This window comes from Rattus norvegicus, chromosome 9 (assembly GCF_021556685.1).
Source record: "Rattus norvegicus strain SHRSP/BbbUtx chromosome 9, alternate assembly SHRSP_T2T, whole genome shotgun sequence".
NCBI classification, from domain to species: Eukaryota; Metazoa; Chordata; class Mammalia; order Rodentia; family Muridae; genus Rattus; species Rattus norvegicus.
Genome location: NC_141542.1, coordinates 23468332 through 23495989, shown reverse-complemented (window position 1 = coordinate 23495989; position 27658 = coordinate 23468332). Strand labels below are relative to the sequence as shown.

At 41.7% G+C, this 27658-nt stretch overlaps 2 protein-coding genes across 6 annotated transcripts in view; both read right to left on the bottom strand.

The window, feature by feature from the left end:
- The window catches only part of LOC148003534 (disks large homolog 5-like), a 446357-nt gene that overhangs the window by 387461 nt on the left and 31238 nt on the right, over positions 1–27658 (bottom strand). The window lies entirely within an intron of this gene.
- Positions 750–17729, bottom strand: LOC148003536 (disks large homolog 5-like). 5 transcript variants are annotated; one of them, XM_087568784.1, is made up of 6 exons: positions 17283–17555; positions 10706–10840; positions 7972–8131; positions 6509–6640; positions 5657–5840; positions 750–1535 (listed from the first exon to the last, which is right to left on the bottom strand). In XM_087568784.1, the coding sequence occupies exons 4-6, from the start codon at positions 6598–6600 to the stop codon at positions 1530–1532; spliced, it is 282 nt and encodes a 93-aa protein (XP_087424910.1). In that variant the 5' UTR covers positions 6601–6640; positions 7972–8131; positions 10706–10840; positions 17283–17555; the 3' UTR covers positions 750–1529. The 5 variants fall into 5 exon arrangements, 4 of the variants coding, with proteins under 4 accessions (XP_087424910.1, XP_087424911.1, XP_087424909.1 ...); XR_015629367.1 differs by lacking the exon at positions 10706–10840 and having other exon boundaries at positions 17283–17729; XM_087568785.1 differs by lacking the exon at positions 10706–10840 and having other exon boundaries at positions 17283–17587.

The window sequence follows — 27658 nt, the reverse complement described above, 5'->3', positions numbered from 1 at the left end:
CGATGGTATTCAGACTTATTTCTGGAAAACAAGGAAGAAATAACATTTGAATTCGAAATGAAAAATATCCAACTAAAAATCAACAACAACAAAATGGTATTTTGAGCTTCGAATCAAAATAAGCCACAGTCAGGAAACAGAGAATTGTATGCCTATGGTTTTCTTCAAATATGCTCAGGGCCCAGGTAGGTTCTGGGTCCAGGCTGGACCAAGCAGATTCCTGCCACTGACTGCTCTTCTATTCCTGTTTCCAGAGGCACCATGCAGATTAATATTGGGCCAGAGATGTGGGCAGAGCTGGTCAGAAGTGGCTTTGTTTCCTGTGGTCTCAGGATTATCTGCATTCCTGGGTGTTCATCATTTTCTGCCCCGGGATTTGGGTGCAGGATTCCCGATGGCTTTAAACTCCCTTATACCATGTTTATATGTCCTGGGAGGTGTTACAGAAAAATTAATGTTTATCCTATTAATTTGGTCAAAACTGCCATCGACAGAGTATAATTTAGAGGTAACTATATATTTGACAGCAAGCATACACAGTGGGTAATGTATGCATGATGAAGTTGAAATTCAGAGTTGGAAACACAGTGCACAGTGACTGTATGACTGCCTTTGAATCTCAGTCTGACTGGGAAGTGATTTGATGCCCAGTCCCCATGAGAATGCAGAGATCCATCCCTCCCTGATAGCTGTGGGACTTCAGATGTTGACACTAATGATCAATAAAGAAGGTTCTTAAGAGTGAAGAGTTTGAGACTACTCCTTTATTGACCAGAATACATCCAATTTACTTGATAGTAACCAGATGCAGGTAGTCAATATATACAGTCTATATCCTTATCAAAATAGAAGCAAATGAACAAAACAACAACAGATAAATAACAAATCTTCAAATGAATAGAAGGAAAACCAAATAACCAAAACAATTAAAAATTAACCAAACTTTAAAAAGAAGAATTGCACTAAGCATTTTTTGCTGCTCCTTTTGCAGAATAGACTTATAGCCTGTGGCTTGCCTTGGAGACATAGTAGACAAGCAGTTAGTGATGGTAATAATCTTTTCAAGAGGAGTGGAAGTAGGACTGTTTTGTTGGAGTGGGGGTATTAAGGAAAAAGCCTACCAATACTGAGTATAAATGATATTACAGACTTTGTCACAAAGACATTCCAATATTGTGATCTGATCTCCATGAAACTGTTCTGGATGACACATCAGAACAAGTACAAATTTACACGTGCACAGTCTTTCTGGATGACCAGCAGCTCTTGATTGATGTGCATCAGCACTTCTCTGAGTCCCTCAAAAAGTGTGCACTTGCTGGAGTGAGGCAAGGTGAAAATACAGCGTATTCAATCCAAAGAAATCAAACTAAAGGAGGAAAATGCAGTCTACAATTGCTATGGACACTACAGATGAGATGCAATAGTGGTGTATTTGCTGTGCACACTTAGTTCTCCTCCTGTAGCTCTTCTCTCCAAGGGAGATCTTGTCCTGGACTGTGTCATGTTCGAGTTTCTGCTGGAGAATTTCAGACCTACCAGAGCAAGGGAAAAAAAGTTTAGTGAGTGGTTGTCAATCAGCTCTCCCTCATGCATCAGCTCTATTCAGTTGGATAATCCAGCATGACCTGTCAGCTGAGGTCAGTCCCTCCATCCCCAAATGTCATAGAGTACCTGCGCTTGGATTTATATCTCAGCTTTTAACACTGCTAGAATTTGAACTGTGGACTATGCACTGTACTGGGATTAAGAGAAAAATGAGCATTTTTTCCCACTGGTCCAGGTATATGACATTGAATAATAACATTGTAGCTATGTCTGAATCTGAGTTCAAGAGAGGTATGAGCATCCTAGAATACCATGTGGATTCCTTCTGGAGAACATGCCCACAATTGAGGTGAAATTTCTGATTATGTCAGCACTGAAGGAACCGGTCTAGTTTCCATTTGTAACCACTGAATCTGCAAATACACAGAGAAGCCATCTCACTTCAAATTCATGCTCACCGCACAGATCTTGTAATCACTGAGAATGTGCTCCATGCAAATCTTCCCAGCGTACACATGGACATTAAAGGTGATTGTGATGTAGAAACAGAACAGCACCCCTGTAAGTCTATGGCTAGTGCAAGGCAGTTTGTGAGAGGACAGAAGAGAAAATGGCCTCAGATTTTTCCGGAGGGATCACAGGAAGAAAGGAGTAGAACATAGCAAGAAATCCAGAGGATCATATATATATTGTTTCATGGGCAAAATTCACATGAACTGTACCAGAACAATACTCTGAGTAGCTCTTTAACTGCCTGAGGCTGAAATCCAGGTGGGGTGGTCATCCACCCAAAAAGGGTATTTATATAGGGAAGGATATTCAAATGGCCTCTTCCAGCCTATGTTCCTACCTGAACATTAATGCTTAATGTAAAGATTCCCCAGGATTCACTGGAGGCATAAAAACAAATGTTGAGTGGGATATGTACATAGTGGCCAGAGCCTATAGACAGCTCAGTCAGTGATGTGCTGTCCTCCCATAAACCGTCATAGACTCAGGGTTCTTTTTCCATTAACAATCTGGCTTAGCAAGTCCCAAAGGCTGTGTAGAGCTGTCTTGTTGCTCAGCAAAGGATCATATGTTGGTGGTGGACTAGACTCTTGTTCTTGTTCACTCTTTCAGACTTTCTCCAAAGTGTGCAACTTCTTCTAATCGGAGCTGTCATTACCATAGCCTGAGTGACTTCATGCCCAAAGCTAGAATCATAGGAAATCTCCATAACCAGGATCCAAATCAACAAATTTTCTCCCCGTAATGTGATTGTTCCACAGATAATTTGAATAAGTAAGTAAAAGCTTGCATGGATTAACTCACACTGAATCAGAATCTATGGAAGGGCTCCATCGTATGGTACACTTTTACTCCTTGGCTGATGGACGTCTGGATAGATTCTCCTTCAAGGTTACTCTGGGACCACTACAACATTGATGCTCCCTAGTTGCAATGGCAATACCTACTCCTTGTTGTGGAATCACTGGGTTAACTAAAACTTCTGTTCCACTTTCTGAACATGGCTTCTCATAGGGCTACCTGTTCTTACACTGTCAGACCCATTTGAAGCTCATCATTTCTCCTAACCCATTGAGGCTGAAATTAACTGAGAGACAATGATGTTGATCGACAGCACTTGCAGAATGCTACACAGATAACATAGGGGAACGCTTTGGATTATCTGTGCACCTAAAGGGGCTCCTGATCCTGCCCTATTCTTGCACCACAGCATAGCTATGGGACTTTTTCTGGATGAAGATACAATTCCAAGCAACTCAAATTCTCAATGAATAAAATCCAAGCCAAACTCCCAGGGGAAGTTGTAGTGTGCCAAGGTAGCTCGAAAGAAATGGTAGCAGGCAATGTGGAAAGCAACCTTGGAGAAGACACAGTGAGTGACACAACCTTCCAGTGGGCTTTCACAATTCACAAAGAACAGAGAAGCAACATAAACTCATGGATTTTATAGAGAAGCCTTGCCCTTACCTCCCAGTACTCCATTCCTTTGATGTGCTCCAAAGGATTTCAATGCAGATCAGAAGTTTTGCCCCTAATCACTTGAAAATCTAACTTTACAGGTGTTTTTGTGTCCTCTTTTTGGGGGTTGCATTTCTAAAGGATTTTATTGTCCTGCTTCTACACCATAACAAAAAGGGACCTGCAAGCCCTAGGCCTGTACCATTTGTTACCCCTGTGAAACGGGACTCTCTTGAACATATTTCCACTCCTCCCCCAGACTTCACAAGATAATTCTGTTCTGAAATTTTTGGAAACAGAATAAATTAGTAATTTAAGTGTCCTTTTGCTGTACAGAGCTAGATGGAGATGCCAAATGACTGGGCAGCTCTATTTCATGTTTCATGGATGTAAAGTGAATGCTTAAGAGTACTTTTCTCATGAAACTTGGAATTGAGGGAAATACACGTTCACTACTGCAAACACACACACACACACACACACACACACACACATACCCACACACACACAAACACAGACACACAGATACACACTCGCATGCACAAATGAAAACTTTGCTCTTATGCAGCTCATTTCCTGTTGAGTGAGGAATTAGTGGGAACAATGCTGTGTACAAGTCTCTTAGACTCAAGCAGGCTGTGCTGCCCTGCCCTGTACTCATTTCCACTTCAGGAAACCTTTCTATGCAGATACTCGCTGGTCCGACAAGTAAGTTACATGTTCTGCACAGATAGCCTAAACAACACAACATCAAATCCCCAAGAGAGATTTCTAGGAAAAGACTCCATCAAGCTCTATGCTGACTCATCATAGGCCCCTCACTAAAGCTACCCTGTTTCCTTCATAGAAGACTTTGGAAGCATCGGAGAAGACAGTAACTCACGGTCAGTTACCAGGGACATTTGATCACATTAGAGTTCCTGTGATATTAAAACAACCTCAATGTCAGTCAGAAAAAGGCTAAATAAATAACATACAGTGAATTTTCTGAAATGCAGCACTGTGTACAATATTGAGAGGGAACCTATCCTGAAAGAATGCAGTGCCCATGATATAGTCAGCAAAGCAATGTCAGCAGAGAGTTGCACTCTAGGATTCCATGCAAGATCATGGTGAAGCCAATAAGACAATCCAGAATCTTCCCGGGGGATAACTCTGTTCAGGTAAAGTGAAGAAATCTAATCCTTATTTTTAAAATAGCTGAATGGTTTAAGAATGTGTTGAGACAAATAAGAGAGGGGGCTCCACTTGGAACTGGACGAATGATGCAAAGACTGCTGGCCAGCACAAAACAGGAAGCTTCATGTTTGTTGAGAGACCTAAGCTTAAAGGACTAAGTTAGATAATGACTGGACAAAACTGCATGTCATGAACTGGCCTACCCGCATGCTCCCTAAGATGCAGGTCAGCACAGAAATGCAACTTTCTTGGTGAGAATTGGGGGTACATACGGATAACTTTGTTCTTGAAGTCTCAAGTCTCTCATGCCAACCCTCAGCCTTTGAGAAACCTTTTCCCCATCCTTGCTCTTCTAACCAGCTTCAGGTTGTAAGGCCCAGTTATGAACTCTCCAGGAGCACTCAAATAAGACAGGACTGACATGCTGATACACAGGCTCTGTAGTTACCCAAGATCTATGAAGCATGAAGTCACCATCTTCATATACAGGGACATGAGGGGAGGAAGAACAAAAGCCACCACAAATGACAATGAGAACCATTTCTTTGGCATTTCCACCAGGCTCTCCTCCTTGAAAACTACTTACTTCCTGAGTCTCACACGATCCCTGTAAAGAAAATGAGGTCCAGTCTTTTGCTTCATCCCTCAAAGCCCTGCTCTAGTCTAAAGAGGGGCTCCCACATAGCACCCTATATACATAATGGCATGTAGTGCTGTGCTGTGTGATCAACCTATCTCCCTTAATGAAGTGCAGATCTCGAAGAGCAGGAGCATTTGCTTTCCAAACATGCAGTTTCTTGAAAAGGGGCTATCTCCACAGAAAGCCTTGTAAACCATCACATGAATGAACACGTGGATGAGACCTAGGTCAGGACATGGATCAATCAATGGACAGTTACATTGGTTTGTCTATGTTTATGGTAAGACCTGAGGACAACCTGACCCTGAGGCCTAACCCTACCTGCTGTTGCTTGGCTCTGGGGTCACAGATGTTCATTCCGGCCTCTTCACAGAGCCTCTTTGTCTCCACAGAGGATGATGGCAGTTCAGTCTGCTCCACCAGCAGTTCTCTCTTCTCATTCAGCAAAATCTGTATATTGTTCTTCAATTGAGCTTGTTCACGCAGGAGCTGGGATTGCCTGATGCTGAACCACAAACAAAAAATGGTAAATCCCAGCCAGCTTCTATTTGCCTGTCACTCCTGCAAGTACAATCATCCCTTCAAGGGTCCTCATCCTCAGAAATCCCCAGAATAGAGCCACACTATGCAGGTTAGCACCAATTAGAGGAGGTCAAATCCAGAATCCACATTCCACAAGAATCAAAGTACGTCTGAAAATCCTGACACTAAGACGGTTTATATAAATCAAGGAAGAAGAGATGGTCCATAAGGGAGCTCGTATGTCCATGGTATGGTGAAACCATCTTCACGTTGTGGGGAAAGCCCCTCTGAGGGGTAGTTGAAGACCCAATAGCTATAGAGTCTTTCCATGTGTTTCTCATGGATCACAGATCTTTAAATCTCCTGTCAGAGTCCTAGAGATTCAGAGTTGATTGCTATTCCCATCATGGTGCAAACCTTTTCTATCTAGAGGAACTTTAACTGGGAAAATAACAATTGGAGGGTCTTCTACACCCCTCACATGTACGACAACTGAGTCCAAGAGCTACAAATCTAAGACCCTTGCCAGGAGGCAGCCTTCTTGTTAAGAGTCAGACACTACAGAACCAGAGCCCTGACTTTTGTTAAAGTCATACAGGACAGAAGCATTCCCTGCCTAGTGCTGGGTTCTCATCTCTGTCAGCGACTCACCGGTAGGAACTGTTCACTTGTATGAGCTCCTTGTACCTCTCCATGGCATCACTTATTGAGTTGGTCATCATTTGCATAGACATCATTCTCATCTCATGTTCAGATTGAAGGACTGGCAATTCGACATGCAGCCTGGGTTAGGTCATGGCCAAAGGAACAAATAATGTTTTGAACTCACGATTTCAGAATTAGGTGAAATGTAAATAAAAATATATAATAAAAAATTTCAAAATCAAGAAATGGTGGAAGGGAAGAAAATGGCAAACTCAAAAACCAGACCAAAACACAACAATGAGACTCAACCACAGAAAATATTTCTATGTAAATAAGCAAACATTTGTTTTGTAATAAGGACTCCTTGGAATCCTGAGAGATATGGTTCTGCAAAGACTCACTATATAGGAGGGGGCAGAGCCTGAGAGCTGCCTGTTTGGGAATAACAACTGTGAAGACCACAGTGACCATTTCTAGGTCACAATAAACAATCCCTGGATAGTTAAAAAAATAAAAAAACTAAAGATCAAAGCAGGTGAAACAAATTAGGTAAAATCAGACTGTTCTCTCTATTACTTAAACTCAGTATGTTCCACATACTTGCTCCTTCAAAGTATTTGTACTGGTTAAGTTTATTATCCTGGGCACAGGAAAACAGAGTCACGGTACCAGTTGGAGGGACCTGACCTTCAAGAGCTGGCCAGGTGAGCATGATGGAATTGACTAGTTCAGGAAGAAGATTCCTCCAGTCTGTGCCACAGCTTTGGGCCCAAGAGAGAGCTGTGATGACATTTCTCTTGTTTTGAAAGCAGGTATACTCAATCCTTGGTTTCTATCATTACATGAATTCCCAGAGGGCATAACTAAGTTTGACAGGGAAGAGGATTTATAGCACCTCCTCCCCTCAGGAGAGTTCTGTGTGCCACCAAGGTATACAGAAGGAGCAAAGTGCTGTGTTGATTAATGTGGGCCTCCATGTACTCATCACTATCATGACCTGCAAACTGTTGATCAAACAAATCCTCAGACCCAATCAAAGGTCCCAGACGTCCTGATCCAGAGTAAACCACCAACAAATACTGCCACATATATACACACCAACCCATATCCAAACACATTTAGAATGCCAACTACATCCATGGAGGTGCCATAGAATCAGTGTATAATGAACAAATTCAGAGGAAAGAGTGATAACGTGCAGGCATTTCATTCACACACACAGTTGCAGCAAGTGTGACAAGGTCCTTCTAGCTGTTGACAGAACCAATGCTAATCCAAGAGGCTCAGGGTCAAGTACAAAAGAGGTTGACCCTAAACACACAGCACCTATCTTATCTCACAAGCAAATGCCTGCCAAATCTCCTTAAAATCCAGGATGAGAGGTGAAACTCTCTCGTGCTATGAGTAAATCTTGAGGTAGCAGAGAGAGAGCGCAAGACAGTGAATAGGTTACTGGGCATAATGACTACCTGTGGTCCCACTCATCATAGATATAAAGATCCAGGATTTGATAAAGTTCATCCCTCTCGAATTGACACTTCTGGATTTCAAATTTGAGTTCCTCCAGTTCCTTTAGACACTCCTCTTGCTGACTGATGACATTTTGGGATGATGCCTTCCTACCAAAACCTGTAGACAGATAAACCCAAGTGAATTTGCATATTTGAACCAATGGGCAGAATAGATCATTCTGAATCCGAAAAGGAGGTTGAGGAAGGGGAAATGGTAGAGACTGGGTGAATCCGTGAAAGAGCAGAAAAGCTTTCTTAAAGGTTGATTCTTAAGCTATGTCCCTGTTCCCAACCTCTAATGCCATACACGTGCCACACTCACTATTACACAACCCGCGGCACTGAAAGTTATAATCTGACTGAGACATAAACATCTGCGACATTGTTATGTCAGATGTGGTGCAGATAATCCTGGAGTTCATAATGACTTCATAATGTTTAGCACCATCAAGCTCTAACCAAGTGTGGTCCAGCCCAAAGTGTCTGAGAACTCAATTCATGACTAGGGGTGCATCCTTCCTTGTTCTCGCCATCAAGATTTATGTAACGTACAGTAATCTAGAGGATGAAGTGCTTCAACTCCCAAACATGGATGGTCCCATTGTTAATCTCACAGTGCCTCCTCCTGCCAATCATTGACACTCATAGTTAAAAAGCTTCAAGAAAAGACACTGAAGTCTTACAACTTTATGGCTTTCTCTCAAATTAAAGATCAGGAACTCCTGACTCTTGGTTTGCCTTTGAAAAATCCCAAGGCTCCTGCTTGTAAGGCCTAGTCTTAGAAGGCACATCTCAAACCTACCTCCTTGAGGATGTTCCCCAACTCTGCCCACGACTCACCAAGCCTTCCCAAGAATGATTTCCTCCTTCCTGTTTCACTAGAGAGGGGGTCAGCTTCCCTCTGACCTGGTGCGGTCCCTCCTTGATCAACACTTTCCTTCCGAAATAGCCTGAGCAGCTGGCGAAACATGCCTGCTTGTGAACCCAAAGGGAACTGAAGTAATATCCCAAAGGCAGTTGGTGTCACCACAACACTGGTGACATCACAGAAGATTCTAGAGATCTCTTAGATACAATAGAGTGTCCAGTGAACGGCTTACTGGTGATGTCACTGGAAAATTCTATGGCCTACCTACTAACCAGCTCCTCCCACACTGATGAATTTCTGTGGGGACCCTTTCCTCCAGTCTCCCATGTGTCACTGGGAATACCATTTGGCAACCTCTATTTCAAAGCTAGATATGTCTCTCTGCTTCATTAGAAGTCAACAATGCTTTTGCTGTGGAGGGTTTCTTATAACCCTGAATTGGAGAACAGATTTTTCTTAGCACCCAAATCTCTAGGGACCAAGGAGGAGGGAGATTTTTCTTAAAAGTAAATCTACTACTCGAGACAATGCATGTGACATGTATTTCGATTTCTAAGCTTTTCCCTTTTTCTGGAGGCCAATATATTTCTTCTATACCTCTGAGTGTATAAAACCTGGAAATATTTGCTTACTGTGCAGTCCTTGAAAGCCGACATTGTTTCCATTTACATATCCATGTATTTCACAAAATCAATGGTCTATAATCCTATTTTTTTGCAATAAAAACTCCTTTTACTTGGGAACATAGGGATCAACAACAGGGCATATATAAAATAATAAATTTCTGTCTGTTTTATATATTATGTAGGACATCCTCCCTTTCTCAAATATAACAAGACAATTAAATTGGACATCAGTGAGCAAATGTCAACCTGGACGTTGTGTTACTACATTGTAACTATATAGCCATCACTTCTCCAATATCCTTCTCCGTGAATAGACAAGTCTAGGCATGAGAATATTGGGGACTACAACATGATCTTTTACTTGTAGCAAACATAAGAATCAGGAGGACCGGAAGGGAGTAGAATGGCCTGAGTTCAGGTTGAACCTCAATTTTAATGGGTCCATACGTTCAGGAGGGAGTCTATTTGGCATTGTGATATATGGATTCTGTCTTCTTACCATAGGTGTTATAATAATTCAACATGAATGTGTGCTATAATGCCAGCCCACCTCAAAGATGTAAGAGTGAAAATCATGTCTGACCTTTCTGGGAAGAACTCTGCCTTTTACTACCATCTGGAGTTATACAACATCACTATACAAAGCTCAGAAGAGAGGGGTGCAGATGTGCGGGCCTTAGAAGGTGAGGATCTTTTCTTCTGATTAGGGCATTTGTTTTTCCTATGTAATTTTTCCCTTGCTCTTTTACTAATGATGGCTGACTTCTTTCCTGGCCTGAGGTAAACTGGAGTCCAATCTTTTGGATTACCGAACCTTCTATTTTTGAGATGACAGTCCCACCAAGGGTCCTACTGCATACAGAAGGTATGAATAAGTCTCAGGGGCTGGAGTAAGTTAAAAACGTCTGTGACAACAAAGAACTGATTAAGAAAACAAGAGCCCAGCTGCTCATCAAGATCACAGTTGTATGATAGTAAGAAAATGTGAATAGGGCATCAGGTGAAAAGATAAATTAATTAGGAGGTCATAGGCCTAGAAGGGGTAGCCTTTGCTCTCAGTGGAGCTGCCATTCTTTCTGCCATTCCTCACCCTCTGCCACAGAACCAGAGACTTCCCCAAACAACTGGTTGGCCTTGCCAAAGACCTGGCAGGGCTTCTCCCTGTAGAATAGGACACATAGAGTCCTTGAGGACTCACCAAGAGGTCTCCTCCACACAGGTTCCTTGTTGTCAAAGGGAAATGTTCCTGCAGAATCCTGCCATGGCAGCAGGAATTTCAACCTGGCTGCTCTTGGTCCAGCTCACTGGGTGCAGGCCTGAGGCCCAGGGGTATCTGGGGAAAAAAGCAGCAGGCACTACCTCACAGCTCTCTCTTTGTTGGATGCAAGTGCTAGGACTGTGATGGGATTTTTGTTTCTTTATGTGTTTTATCAGAAATACCTACAAAGCTGATTAAAGTCGCAACATGCCTTCATACCCAGATTGCAGAATGTTTTTACATCGTTGTTGTTCCTATTTTATGTTTGGATTTTGTTCTTTAATCCCCTCAGGAAATTTCCCTGTGCTTAGAATGTTAAGCACATGCTCGGGAGGGATCGATTATTCAAGTTCGGCAAAGCTTTTGTTCTCACCATCACTCCACAGATGATGCCATTACTTAATTTGAAATAAGAAAACAGTTATAGAGAAGTAAATTAACATGCAAGCTATCAAAGAAGAAACACATCATGATTGTGGAATGTTACCCCAGTATTTTGTATTTCCTAAGTTATTTTTATTTTAAACTTTTTTATTGGATTTTTTTGGGTACGTTTCATCGTTTTTAAATCCTTAAAGGTATCTTTTATTCCTCTCCTCCCATTTACAAGGTGGAATTTCACCTGTGATTGTTAGTCCAGATGGTTTGGTCAATGGCTTAGATATCACCTAGGCCTAGTTTCCTTGGCATAAGCTGAGTTAGAAGCAGGCACAAAGATTCAGGACCAACAAATAATGAATTCCACTACATCTGGATACCTAGCCTCACAGCCAGGAAGGGACTGTATTTCCATTCGCTATTTAAAAAAAAGATGCAGTTCATTAACATATAAAAACTTTCTCAAGTGTATTAAAGTGTTTACCATCGTCATACAGTTTTTCAAATACCTGGCATTCATCTTTTTCCAAAACCTAAAATATCTTTCTTATTCACATTTTTTTGATTATTTTTGTTATTAGTATCATTTTTTTAAATTTCAGTTTTTTAATAGATATATATGTTTTATTCAAACGTTCTTCCCTTTCCCAGCTTTTGGTCCATAACCCCCCTGCCATGCCCTCTCCCATATGTATGGTCCCCCAATCCATGCCACTTAGAAACCCCTTCCCGGACATTTCCCTGCATTCAGGGTCCAACCTTGTTAAGAACAAGGGCTTCCCCTTCCACAGGTGCCCCAACAAGGATATTCTCTCCTATATATGCAGTTGGACCCCTGGGTCAGTCCACGTATAGTCTTTTGCTAGTGGTTTATTTGGTTGGCATTGCTGTTCTTATGGGGTTGCAAGTCCTTTAGCTCTTTGAATCCTTCCTCTAATTCCCATAAAGGGCGTCCTGTTCTCAGTTCAGTAGTTTACTGCCAGCACTGACCTCTTTATTTGACATGCCCTGGATGTGTCTCTCAGGGGAGATGTATATCCGGTCCCTTTCAGTAAGCACTTTTTAGCTTCATCAATCTTACCTAGTTTTGCTGGATGTATATATATGGGCCACATGTGGCGCAGACTCTGAATGGCTGTTCCTTTGGTCTCTGCCTTAGTTTTGGCCTCCATATCCCCTCCTATGGATATTTTTGTTCCCCCTTTTAAGAAGGAGTGGGAACATCTGCACTTTGGTCATCCTTCTTCTTGAGTTTCCTGAGATCTGTAGATTGCATCTTGGGTAATTTGAGGTTTTGGTCAATATCCACTTATCAATGAGTGCATACTGTCAATGAGGGGTGCTGAGTACCTGGAAGAGAATGGGGGACAAGAGACGCGAAGAAGGACGCCAAGACAAGAGTCTGATCAAGGCGACAGTTTTATTTTTCCCCAAGGCTGAATTTGTACCATAAAAAGGGTAACAGAGAGAGGTGAGAAGTAAGAAAATTTACCCACACCAAGGACACAATATTCGTGTGGTCAGGGAATCAGCTGATGTTGACAGGTTGTCAGAAAACTCACAGGTTTGTCATATCTATTAGTCAGCAGGATGTTGGTTTTTCAGAAAGGTTACAGGTCATCACATTGGGTATCTTAACGTCACACGTTATCATATGATTATTCATCTTGACCACCACATTTGTATTAGTCTTCTGCAGCTGGCTGGGGATTTTCCATGAACCCAGTCATACTTAATGCTCACCATAATAATAACATCAATAATGGAGGGATTCAAGGCCATCGCTCCCAACAGCATACCAAGTGTGTTTTTCTGTGATTGGATTACCTCACTGTGGATGATATTTTCTAGTTCTTTCCATTTGCCTATGAATTGAACATAGTCATTGTTTTTGATAGCTGAGTGGTACTCGATTGTGTAGATGTACCACATTTTTCGAATACATTCCTCTGTTGAAGGGCATCTGGGTTCATTCCAGCTTCTGGCTATTATGAATAAGGCTGCTATGAACATAGTGGATCATATGTGTTGTTGTATGTTGGAGCATCTTTTGAGTATATGCCCAGGACAGGTATAGCTGTGTGCTCAGGTAGTGCAATTTCCAATTTTCCAGGAACGTTCAGACTGATTTCCAGAGTTCTTGTACCAGTTTGCAATCCCAGCGACAATGGACGAGTGTTCCTCTTTCTCCACATCCTCACCAGCATCTGTTGTCACCTGATTTTTTAATCTTAGACATCCTGACTGGTGTGAGGTGGATTCTTAGGGTTGTTTTGATTTGCATTTCCCTGATGACTAAGGATATTGAGCATTTCTTTAGGTGCTTTTCAGCTATTCTATATTCCTCAGCTGAGAATGTTTTCTTTAGCTCAGAACCCCATTTATTAACAGGGGTGTTTGGCTCTCTGTACTCTAACTACTTCTGTTTTGTGTATACTTTGGATATAAGCCCTCCATCCGATGCAGGATTGGTAAAGATTTTTTCCCAATCTCTGGGTTGCCTTTTTGTCCTAATGACACTGTCCTTTGCCTTACAGAAGCTTTTCAGTTTTATGAGGTCCCATTTGTCGATTCTTGATCTTAAAGCATAAGCCATTGGTATTTTGTTCAGGAAATTTTCCTTAGTGCTCATGTCTTCGAGACTCTTCCCTACTTTTTATCCATTACTTTTAGTGTATCTGGTTTGATGTGGAGGTCCTTGATCCACTTGGACTTAAGCTTTATCCAGGGTAATAAGAATGGTCATCTTGCATTCTTCTACATGTTGACCTCCAGTTGAATCAGCACCATTTGTTAAAAATACTATCTTTCTTCCATTGGATGTTTTACCTCCTTTGTCAATGATCAAATGACCATAGGTGTGTGGGTTCTTTTCTGTGTCTTCAATTATGTTCCACTGAGCTGCCTGTCTGTATGCCAATACCATACAAACTATTGCTCTATAATACTGCTTGAGGTCAGAGATGGTGATTCCCCCAGAAGGTCTTTTATTGTTGAGTAGAGTTTTGCTATCCTGGGTTTTATGTTAACCAAATGACGGCAAATTGCACTTTCTACCTTTATAAAGAATTATGTAGGAATATTTTTGGTGATGGCATTGAATCTGTAGATTGCCTTTGACAAAATGGTCATTTTTACCATATTCATCCTGCCAATCTATGAGCATGGGAGATCTTTCAATCTTCTGAGACCTTCTTCAATTTCTTCAGAGATTTGAAGTTCTTGTCATACAGATTTTTTACGTGCTTGGTTCAAGTAACAGCAAGTTATTTTATATTATTTGGGACTATTGTGAAGGGTGTCATTTCCCTAATTTCTTTCTCAGCCTGTTTACCCTTTGAGTAGAGGAAGACTACTGAATTGTTTGGGTTAATTTTATACTCGGACAGTTTGCTGAAGTTGTTGATCACATTAAGTAGTTCTCTGGTAGAATTTTGGTGTTGCTTAAGTAGACTATCATATCATCTTCAAATATTAGTGTTTTGACTTCATCCCTTCTAATTTTTTCCCTTTGACCTACTTTCATTGTTTGATTGCTATGGCTAGGACGTTAAGTACCATATTGTACTTAAGTAGGGAAAGAGTGGGCAGCCTTGTCTAGTCCCTGATTTTGGTGGGATTCCTTCAATATTCTAAGTTTAGTTTGATGATAGGTACAGGTTTGATGTATTTTGCATTTTCCTATATTTAGATTCAGGCCTTCAATTCCTGATCTTTCCAGGACTTTATTAATGAAAGGGTAATGAATTTTGTCAAATGATTTCTCAGCATCTAATGAAATGATCATGTGGGTTTTTTTCCTTTGAGTTTGTTTATATGGTGAATTTCGTTGATGGACTTCCGTATATTAAACCATCCCTGCATCCTTGCCATGAGGCCTACTTGACCATGATGGATGATTGTTTGGATGTGTTCTTGGATTCAGTTTGCAAGAATTTTATTGAGCATTTTTGATCAATATTCATAAATAAAATAGGTCTGAATTTCTCTATCTTTGTTGTATCTTTGTGTGGTTTAGGTATAAGAGTAATTGTGGCTTCATAGAGGGAGTTTGGTAGTGCTCTGTCCGTTTCTATTTTGCGGAATAGTTTGGACAGTATTGGTATGAAGTCTTCTATGAAGGTCTGATAGAATTCTGCACTAAATCCATCTGGTTCTGGGCTCTTTTTGGATGGGAGATGTTTAATAGCAGTTTCTATGTCTTTATGAGTTATGGAGTTGTTTCGATGGTTTATTTGTTCCTGATTTAACTGTGGTACCTGGTATCTGTATAGAAAATTGTCCATTTCCTTCACATTTTCCAGTTTTGTTGAATATATGTTTTTGTAGTAGGATCTGATGATCTTTTTAATTTCTTCAGATTTTGTTGTTATGTCTCCCTTTTATTTCTGATTTTATTAATTTGGATACACTCTCTGTGACCTCTGGTTAATATGGCTAAGCGTTTATGTATCTTGTTGATTTTCTCAAAGAACCAGCTCCTGGGTTTGCTGATTCTTTTGATACTCGGTTTTGTTTCTTCTTGTTTGATTTCAGCCCTGTGTTTGATTATTTCCTGCCTTCTACTCCTCTAGGGTTTATTTAATTTTTTCTAGAGCTTTTAGGTGTGCTGTCAAGCTGCTGACATATGCTCTCTCCTGTTTCTTTTTGCAGGCATACAGAGCTATGAGTTTTCCTCTTAGCGCTGCTTTTATTGTGTCCCATAAGTTTGGGTATGTTGTATCTTCATTTTCATTAACTTCTAAGAAGTCTTTAATTTCTTTCTTATGTCTCCAATGACCAAGTTGTCATTGACTTCAACTTCCATGTATATGTGGGCTTTCTGTCCTATTTGTTGTTATTGATCAGCAGCCTTAGTCCGTCGTTTCTACTACATTTCTTGGTTAGGTGATACACTTGATCTTTAAAGACAGGCAATGTACTTGATCTTTAAGCCCTGTCCACATAGAAACTGCAGTAGATGACAATCTTTTGTAAGATTTATTTATTTATATGTCAGACAATGCAGCTGTCTTCAGACACACCAGAAGAGGGCATCAGTACTCATTACAGATGGTTGTGAGCCACCATGTTGTTGCTGGCATTTGACCTTAGGACCTCTGGAAGAACACTTGGTGTTCTTACCCACTGAGCCATCTCTGCAGCCCTCACAATGGCCTCTTACACAGCATCACAGTGGTCCATTTCACTAGATGGCTCCAGGATGATAACAGAGAAACTTTCACAGTTCCTGAGCACTTCTGAGTTCAAACACCACCAGTGCCCACTCTGTGCTGTTGGCACATTCTGACCTTCTCCTAAGGGTTGTCAGCCACAAAAGGGACGGGTTAGCCCCAGACAGCATTCACTGCCCAATCCTAAAAACCCCCTCGATTCTGAAAAAGCCACATTCCATGCTTGCTCCATATTTGAGGAAGCCAAATGGTTGATCTGGCTCAAGGCTCTACTTTTCTTAGCTCATCAACTTTCTTTTTCCACTTCTTGTCACAAGAAATATTTTTTTTATGCTGCAACTACACTGCAATGAGTGAAGGAAACCACCATCAACTCTGGGTGCCACCTCTTGAAATTTAAAATTCACAAAACAATTCATGGCTTTCTAATCAGCACCATGGAAAATAAACAAAAACAAGCAAAACCATTCCAAAGGAACTTGCTGATCTGAAGGTCTGCTCATAGCAGGCAGGAAAGAATTAAATTATGCAGAACTGTAATCTCTCAGAGCTTTGGAGGCTAAAAAAGAGGAAATTTCTGTTTATGTTCCCTTTCTCCGAGTAATTGAAGGAGGGTATTTTACATCCTCCAAATACAATCTCTTGCAAGAGGCAACCAATTTCAAAGTAGATCAGAAGAAATCTATTAAATAATACATTCATTGCCTGAGGTTTTAAGAAAATATTTTCCCACGATCCCCGTCCTCTAACAGCACACTCCAGATTACCTCTCCACTCTTTCCCAATGCCATGGGCTTTCCAATCCCTACTTCAGCTCTCCATACATCCCTGAACCCTCCCTTCCCCTACCCAATGGGCTCACTTTGCACTGCCTCCTTCTGCCACTGCTTTCCCAGGACAGGGGGAAGGGGGGCGGGGGGGCAGGGCCAGAACCAGCCAAGGAGGGACGCGGGTCTCCTACCTACCTTGATTCTGCTGCTCTGGCAGTGCAGCCCGCCCTGCTTGCTGCTTGCTGTCCCTGGGGACCAGACCGAGGTCCGGCTAGGGGTCCGGGCAAGCGCCAGGCCTCGAGGTCCCCTGGCAGGGCTGTCCTGGGCTTTTTCCCTGGACACTGCGAGGCTGCAGTCTCTGTTGGAAACCCCGCCGCTGTCAGAGGGCGCCTGCCCCAGGCGGAGCTGACCCCCAACGCCGCTAAGGCCCCCTTCCCTGGTCTCTTCTTCTGCTTTTCTTTTCTTTTTTTCTTTCTCTTTTTGTTCGCGAGGTGGCGCCTGCGAAGAGCTCGTCTCCAGGAAGGAGGACATCGTGCAGGCAGAATCACCTCTGGGCCCTGCTGGGGTCGGAGAGGGAGAGAGAGGAGTCAGCTTGGGCGGCGGTGCCCTGGCTGCCGGCACCTGCGGAAGGAAAACTCGTCCAGGCACACGCGCTGCTGCCGGCGCCAAATATAACGCGGGCGCCCGGTCCCCTCAGGCCCCGCGCTCACCCACGAGCTCCGCGTGCCCTGAGGCCGGGCTCGGGCGCGGTCGAGCTGCGGGGTGGGAAGGACACGTGTGCCCACTCCGTGGGGCAGACAACAGGGCAAGGCGCGACACCGGGAGGCCTGTGGTGCGGAGCTCCGGGCTCCGTCCAGGCGGGTCAGTCCCCTCTCAGGGCTCTAAGGATGCGCAGGGCGGCTTCTGCGGCCCCCAGGCCCAGCGTGACCTAACTGTGGCCATAGCCTCCGGAGCTTCCTGGTGCCCCAGGCTTGAGGCTTGGGCCTGGCGATTGTGGTTGCCACTCTCCTAGGCCGGCTCAGCAGGGCGCAAGCCACCACCTGCAGTCCTCACCTGAAGGCATCCTGAGAGCCCACATCCAGCAGGCGAGCCTCAGTGCTCAGGGCCATGGTCTTGGGTCTGCACCTTGTTGCCAGCCCCTCACACATATGGCAGCATCACACATATGGCTCCTTCTACCAACCGCCACTAATTACCATTTGGACATTCCATCACAGTGTTCTCAAGAAGAAAGATGCAAACAAACACGAAAAGAATGAAATTTAGAATCTTTTTTATCAGGCTGGAGAGATGGCTTGGTGGTTAAGAGCGCTGCTTCTCCATTGCTCCCAAGTTCAATTCCCAGCAACCACATTGTGACCAACAACTATCTGTAATGGGATCCAATGCCCTCTTCTGTCTGAAGCTCTCTTCTGAGATGCAGGCACACTCGCAAACAGAGTGCTCATGTACATAAATAAATAAATCTTTAAAAATAAAACCTTCTAATCAGTTAATGTATCTACATCTAGAAGCTAGAAAAGGGTCACAGCAATATTAAAAATAATTCAGAAATGGTAAAGGGATGTATGAGAGTCACAAAATTCACTGGGCAAGATGGTGTATGCCTGGAATCCCAAAACTCACAAGGCTGAGGTAGGTGGATTGCCTTGAGTTCAAGGCTAGACTAAAGTGTGAGACCTTGTATTAGAAAACAAAACAATTGGGGAGGGGATGGAGAGAGAGACAGAGAGACAGAGAAAGACAGAGAGGGAGACAGAGACAGAGAGCCAGCGCCAGAGAGAGACAGAGACAGAGAGAGAGAGAGAGAGAGAGAGAGAGAGAGAGAGAGAGAGAGAGAGACCTTGACATCATTTCTTGCACTGATGACAAGCTACTGAAGAATGTGAATGTCTCCTATCAAGCACAGAGAGTGCTAATGACAGAATGGGTTTCTTATTAAGATATCATAAACTATAGATGGAAAAGTAAAGGAATGTATAATAAATAAAAGAGAAATCAGACATCGGAAACCTAAATTTAGAAGACTGTATATGTTTAAGTCACAGGGGAGGGAATGGGACGATGTGGGGGAGAGAATAATCAGAATAAATTATATATGTGTATGAATATGGAAACTAAGAGCAATCAATGAAAAGAGAAAAGCAGGTTTATTTTACGATGAAATTGAGTTCCCATATGACACTATATAACATTTTGGATTATATGAATTATCTGCAATAAAAAAATCAATTGTTATTAAAGATGTGGTTGTGTTCACTAAAGTGTGAGACCTTGTATTAGAAAACAAAACAATTGGGGAGGGGATGGAGAGAGAGACAGAGAGACAGAGAAAGACGGAGAGGGAGACAGAGACAGAGAGCCAGCGCCAGAGAGAGACAGAGAGAGAGAGAGAGAGAGAGAGAGAGAGAGAGAGAGACCTCGACATCATTTCTTGCACTGATGACAAGCTACTGAAGAATGTGAATGTCTCCTACCAAACACTGAGATAATGCCAATGATAGAATGGGTTTCTTATTAAGATATCATAAAATGTAGATGGAAAAGTAAAGGAATGTATAATAAGTAAAAGAGAAATCCTAAATTTGGAAAGCCTAAATTTAGAAGACTGTATAAGTTTAAGTCATAGGGGAGGGGATGAGACGATGTGGGGGAGAGAATAATCAGAATAAATTATATATGTGTATGAAAATGTTAACTAAGAGCAACCAATGAAAAGAGAAGAGCAGGTTTATTTTACGATGAAATTGAGTTCCCATATGACACTATATAACATTTTGTGAATGGATTATATGAATTATCTGCAATAAAAAATCAATTGTTATTAAAGATGTGGTTGTGTTCATATTAATTTCAAGTGTTTTAAATTCTTTTTTTACTTGCTTATTTATTGATTGATTTTTTTTAAGATAGGGTTTTCCTATGTAGACCAGGTTGACTCAAAAAAGAGACCCACCTGCCTATGCCTCCAAAGAGTTAGGATCAAAAGTGTATACACACACATGAAATTTACATTCTTAAAGTCATAAAAAATTACAGCTATCAACTTGGTACAATTATTGAACAGTGATCAAGTGAATAGAAATATCAGAAACACATTTAAGGCATTAGGTTACTGTTGTTTAAAGGATCTTGAGCAGCATATATATTTCAAATCATCCAGGAGATACATTGTGAAAAAAAAATGAAACTGGGTAAAGATGATTTAAATTTTTTTAATCTATTAAAAATTTTAAAGTGCATTCGATATGAAAGTGTAAGTGATATACTTCACACTTTTGCTTATATACCATCTTCAATTTTATGTGCATTCTGCAAATATTGTCCATGTTTATTCAGGCTCTTATTATTTCCCCATGACTGATAACATTCACAGAAATCATATTGAGCAAACTGTATATGTTGACGTATAATAGAATTGTATTCTACACAGTATAGCATAGAAATATGTATACATAACTTCTCATATGTGTGTATATACATATGTAGATGGCTCAAGAAAATGAGTATCACTTTATCATTGTGGTATTATTTTCATCAAAATCCTGAGAACATTGAAATGGCATCAAATAGTGACCAGATCTGCAAAAAAATCCACAAAATAAACTCTTACAAAGAATCTAAAGATACTGGCAAAAGATGCAAAAATATTAAAGTCTCAATGAAATATAAAGTCCAGATGAAATTCTGTATAATATTTTCTCAACTCTAGGATAATGTATTTTTGTACAACTATCAATAAAAGGCCTGAATTTTGAAGAATTCAAAAGTAGTGCAGTATAATTATGCAGTGGTCAATACTGTTGCATACCATTTTACATAACTGCATACACTCTTGTTCTTTTGTTCCGTGGTCTAGCGACGAACTCGGGAAGATTTATGGGGAACCATTGCATTGTAGACTTGAACTGGATTAATTTGGGGGTGAGTAAGTCATATTTTGGTAACGTTGCTTTAAAAATAAACCTTTTGATATTAGTAGAGCAAGTAATTCTCCCTGAAGGAAAAACCAGACACCAAGAACCTAGACCACTGCTGTCCATGAGAAATTTGTAGATGATAGAAATATTCTATATCTGCAGTATTTCTGGCTATGGATTCTGGCTGGCTGTTTGCCTCCTGGTTTGCCTGATGTGACTAAAGATGCAGATTTTAGTTCTAAGTTCAGTTCATCTCAAATAGCCATGTGTGACCAGTGGGTGCCATTTGAACAGTGTAGCCACAGAAAACTGAAGCAGTGTAACCAAAGACTCACCTAGGAGTCAGTTGACCTCCTAGAAGTGACTTGGGAAAACGTTGGCAATGATAGCCACTACTTAACTACTAAATATATTGATTCATCAGTCCCAAAGACAACTCTGTGAATTAAACACTCGTTATCATCCTAACTGTGCAGATAAGGGAATTGAGTCACACAAAGGTAAAATAACTTCTCCAGGGTTGAACATCTAACGGGTGTGAGAGCCAAGCTTTGAGTCCAACTACAAAGTAGATCGGCATATAATGGGTTAGTCTGTGCTGCTGTATATTCAAATGCTAAATTCTGTACCCTAACGCCTGGTTGCTCCAAGACAAGGAGATCCTCATGTATACCAGATTTTTTTTTTGCCTCCTATGTTATCCCTGATTGGTTAATAAAATCCTTACAACAAGGGCTGTGCAGAAGAGAGGGGACAGAGCAAAGTTTCCCTGGGCTTGGGGGCTCAGGCAGGGTCCATGAGGAGAGGGAAAGGACATGGGAGGAGAAGGAAGGAGACACCACCCCATAGGGTAGGTAGATCATGAGTGTATTGCCATGAGGGCCAGCCTCTCAGAACAGGAGTGGCCCAGGCAGAGCATGGCAAGCAGTACCTCGGGGTTATGGACAGGGAAGCAGAAAAAATAGCACAGAGGGTTGATGTCTGCCCAGCTCTAGTACTTTAAGGCTTATTATAAATCTAAAAGTTTTGTGTCTTTTATTTGGGAACTAAGTGATCTACGGTGGGGTAGAAACCCCCTAATAATATTTACTGTAGCAATGACCACTCAATTATTGTGGTATTTTAAATATAACACACATTGAATCTCACAATTCAGGTGCAAGGCTTTTTATGTTTCCAATGTGACTGTACACCTGAGGTCATGTCTAGGTATAGAGACAGAACATGGCAGAAATAACTAGAACATTTTAAGGTCATCACACCGACCAAATGAAAGCCACAGGCTATACAGACTATGATGGATGAGGAGAAGGCTTAGTGCTCTCTGGGAGTCCCCTTCCCAAGTCTTGGGATAAGACTTCCAGTAAGCCAAGACCATATTCCTCTTTCATTTCTCAAGGAGCCAGGGGTAGACCCACGTATATGATTTCTTTGCCGGCAGGGTTTTTTCCAAGTGCTGCCCTGTTTGAGGACTTGGCAAAGGTCAGCACCGTCAGTGGAAGGCCAGCATATGAATTCTGTATAACTCTGCTCTGACAGCATGTAGCACAGTCCTATCAAGTACTGGAAGCCTTGCTGGAAAGATTAATCAACCTCTAGGATCAAAAGGAAACAACCCGAGGGCCATATGGCTGTAAAGCAAGTCTGAAACCATAGCCCAGTATGGAAGTTCAGCCTTGGATCTTACATCAAACAGCGATAGCATCCAAAAGAAACATGAAACTGAAATGGCAAGGTGACTGGTAATGACCTCATGGCAAGGATATCTAAGTCATGTGGAAAGATCCCAGTGCAAAGACACATGTCCACAAAGCTTTCACCAAGAATCCCCATTCTGTGTTCTAAAACATGATATATATACACACACAGTGAATACTTATTTATGGTCAGCTATGGGGATTGATTCTCTGGGAACCTGACTTTGAAATAGAGATAGATGTATAAAGGTGTTTGACAAGTGCTCTTGGGGACCATGGCTGTGACAAAGAGGAGAGAAGAGGAGAGGGTGGAGAGCACTCTGGCTCTAATGCAATCAGGAGAGTATGTAGGCAGCCCTGTATGGGGCTCAAGAGGTGGCCTGACCCTGAAATCTTAGCCTGCACTGGAACAAGCAGGAGGCCCAGCCTGAAAGTCCCCATTGGCTAAGGACGAGGTTCCTGGTCAGAAACTAGTTACCACATTGTAACCACATGGCCATCCCTTCTCCAATATCATTCTTCCTGAATTTCCAAGTCCAATCATGAGGATATTTGGGGCTACACTCTGATCTTTTACTCAGAGCAAACATAAAAATCAGGCGGATGGGCAGGGAGTGGAATGGCCTAAGGTTAAGCTAAACCTCAATTTTAATGGGTCCATAAGTTCAGGAGACAGTTCATGTGGCATTGTCATCTGTGGCTTCTGTGTCCTTATCCCGGGTGTGCTGACTCTGTGATAAGATGCCACCTAACCTCACATATGTTAGGATGAAAATCATGTATGACTTCTCTGGGAAGATCTCTGCCTTTTACTACCATCTGGAGTTATACGACATCACTATGCACAGCTCAGAAGAGAGGGGTGGAGATTGTGGAGGCCTTAGAAGTTGAGGATCTTTTCTGATTAAGGCACATATTTTTTCCTATGTAATTTTTCCTTGGCTCTTTCCCCAATGATGGTTGACTTCATTCCTGGCCTGAAGTAAACTGGATTCCAAGGTTTTGGATTAGGGAAGCCCCTATTTTTGAGATGACAGGCCCTGCAAGGGATCCCACTGCATAATGGATCCTATTCCCAAGGAAGTTGTTGCTGCAGAATCACAGCATGGGAGCAGCAGCACAGGATATCTCCCAGCTTTCTCTCCTGTACCTGCTGCAAGTGTAATAAGGCTGTTTGTTTGTTTGTTTGTTTGTTTGTTTGTTTTGTATTAGAAATACCTACAAAGCTGGTCAGAGTTAATACATGCCTTTTATACCAGCACCCACAAGGTATTTTTGTTTTTTCTTTTGTTTTTGTTTTATTTCATTTCATAATTTCTGTAATTGTTGTTAGGATTCTTATTGTTTTCTTTGGTAATTCCCTCTAACTCTTCACTCTGTACCTAGAATGTAAAGCCATGCTCTGCATGGGCCTGTTATTCATTTTAAGCATTTTATTCTTACCACCAACACCACAGATGGTCACATTATTTACTTTCAAATCAGGAAAACAGGCATAAAGAAGAGAGCTATGTTGTTTGGTCTGAGGAAACCAGCCAATCAGGAGTGTAGGATGGCTTCCCAATGTTTTGGATCAGGTAAGCTTCTGTTATTGAGATGAAAGGCCTCTGCTGAAGCCTCCAGTTGAGTCACAGAGAGCCTGGAAAGACTGAAAGAATGGTTGCACCTTGAAGGTGAAGGCTGGCCCTTCAGTGCCTCTGCAGCCTGAGGCAGAGTTCTTTTGGGAACTCAAGAGCACTTGGCCAGAGATCATAGGGGACTGCATTTTGCTTGAGCCCTGAGACCTGGATGAGAGGAGGCCTCCACAGTGTTCATAAAGGGAAGCAGAGTCACATAGATTCGATGGAACAATGGATCTGTGATCTGGACGTTATCCACGTCATTTATCTTGGCTGTGTACATAGTATATGTAAATGAAAAGGGCATCCTACTTTATCACATCTAGTCTCTCTAGATGTTAACGCATGTGCAAGTGTAAACAGAGTAGAGTTAGTTCAGCAATACATTGTGTTCCATTTTGTTAAAGACTTTTATTTTATTTCCATTTATATATTTTTTTCTTTTTCTTCACTACTGATACCTAATTACTCTCCCACAATCCTTCCCCAATTCTCCTGGCACAGTCTTCTCTGAGTGTATGAGGGCCAACAGTCTCAGTATCTCCCTACTTTTACCAAAGCCTTTCCTGGGGGCATTGGTGAGGATGCTGGTTTTGAATGCCTTGGACTTGGCTTTCTTCATGCTCCAGTTTGCTGGCTTTGAGAAGTTTTTTAAGAACTGTCTGTGAACTTGGTACTTCCTCCAGATGGTCCTCAAGAGGCAATGGTTTTGTTAATATTCCTGAGAGTATATTTCAATCAAACCTATCCTACTAATATCCTAACAATGACAAAGGTAATGGGAGGCTACACATCTATTCCATTAGTTTTCAGTTCTTCTCAGAGCAGCAGTGTAGAAGCCCACAAAGCTGGCAAAGTGAAGTGAGGTCAGGCAGGGATCCTAAGAGCACAGTCCTACTTTCTTAGAGTAACTCCTACGGATTTACCATATCCATACACCCATAGCTCTATATGCACTGGACCCCAAGGAAGTGCTCAACATTCATTGCTTTTGTCACTCAGTTTGCCACAAATGTTAGAAATCTGAAAAGTTCAGGAAACTGGAAGGTGTGAATAAGTCCCAGTGACTGGAGTAAGCTCAAACAGTCTGTGACAACAAAGAACTGATTGAGCATCCAAGAGACAAGACGCTCACCAGGATCGTAGTTTTATCCCAGTAAGAAAATTTAATAATAAGTCTTCAGGTGAAAAGATAAATTAGGAGGTCATAGACCTAAAAGTTTTATCCTTTCTCCTCAGGGGAGCAGCCATTCTTTCAGCCTTTCATGGCCCTCGGTCACAGGATCAGAGTTCTCACCTGAAAGCAGGAATATCTGGAAGGCACATAATACATATCCACAGACTCCTCTTTGGGTACAAACTGATAGGCAACTTCAAGGCTTAAAGTCATTCTCTCCTCTCTCTCTCTCTCTCTCTCTCTCTCTCTCTCTCTCTCTCTCTTTCTCTCTCTCTCTCTCAGCTTGAGGCTGCACACATGCTGCATTCTTTTGTGCACTCTGCTTTTTTTATTGCACTTTTCTTTTCTCAAACTCCCAGAATCATGCACACGTCTGTTCATTACCCTTTCATTCTCACACACACTCTTCATACACACCTCGTACATATCTCACACACACCACATGCACTCTCCTGTCACTCACACACACAGTCTTCATACACACCTCATACATATCTCACACACACCACATGCACTCTCCTGTCACGCACACACACAATCTTCATACACACCTCACACATATCTCACACACAGCACATGCACTCTCCTGTCACGCACACACACAATCTTCACACACACCTCACACATATCTCACACACAGCACATGCACTCTCCTGTCACGCACACACACAGTCTTCACACACACCTCACATTCTCTCCTCACTCATTCTCAAATGCTCTCCTCATGCTCTCTCCCTGGCTCTCACATTTGTTCTCAGAATCGCTCTCTCATTAGCTTCCTCATTTACTCTTCACATTCTCTCTCCACTCACTCTTCACATGCTCTTCTAATGCTCTCTCATTCGCTCTCACATTTGTTCTTACATTTGCTCTGTCATTTACTCTCTCATTCACTCCCTCATGCTCTCTCTCATTTACTCTTCACATGTTCTATAGCCTTTCTCTTGCCCCAGTCCTTTATTAATAATCCAAAAGCGGGTAGAAAAAAGAGATTTTATAACCATTACCAAATCAAATGCAAAGAATGACTACATCTCACCAAGAACTAAGAATTTCAACTGTTCTCCAAAGTTTCAGGGTTGCCCTATACCCAGGCCTGTGGCCAATATAATAATAATAATTGTAAACTTATCATTATTTAAACTTTAACTCTTTACTTTTATACTTCAGAGTCAAAAGCTCCGAGATCAGCTAATTGCATTTTCCTGTGACACTCTAATGATAAATGACATGGGCAAAACTGCCAGGCAGTGGCCAGAAAGAATCAAGGTAACCCTTAGCACACTAATTCCACTAGCGTTCTGTTCCTTGCACACAATGACTCTCATAAGAGTTCCAGTAGTTTGACTTAGTTTACTAGTATATTATTTTATATATTCTATAATTCCTTAACCAGTCTATAATATTATGTAAAACTTACTTCCTAACTTCAATAACTTTTTCTTTTCTTAGGGTCCCAATGTTGGCTCTAATTCATTTTCTCTTATTTTCTTCAAGCTGTCTTTGCAAGTCAAACCCTAATCTAGAACTACAATTCTGCAGTTATTACATTTTTTCCAAGATGAGAATACACAGTATCCACCTGGGCCACTAGGGCTGTGCTGTGCTGTGCCCCTATGCATCAATTTCCAATTGTCTAAGAATCATAAAATCAACGAACATCTAGTTTCACAGAATTCACCAGAGCAGAAGGAGAAAGAAGTAGTAAAGTCAGATATAATACAATAATTGTGCACACCAAGGCCAACTGATAGGCAGTCACACACAAATGAAATCTATACAGCCATTGTCTAGGGCTAAGGTTTGGAGAAATGGAAACAACCAGTTTTTACAAAAAGCTACTGCGGGCTACAGAGATGTCTCCATTGTATGTTGTCCCCAGCATTAGCCAGAACTCAGACAACAAAGGGAGGTCAAAAGGATTCAGATTGGAAAGGAAGAAGTCAAAATATCACTGTTGCAGAGGATAGGGTAGTATACATGGGACACCCCAAAAGTTACAACAGAGAACTCCTAAGCCTGATAAACAACTTCAGCAAAGTGGTTGGGTATAAAATTAACTCAAACAAATCAGTAGCCTTCCTCTACACAAAAGATAAACAAGCTGAGAAAGAAATTAGGGAAATGACACCTTTCATAGTAGTCCCAAATCATATAA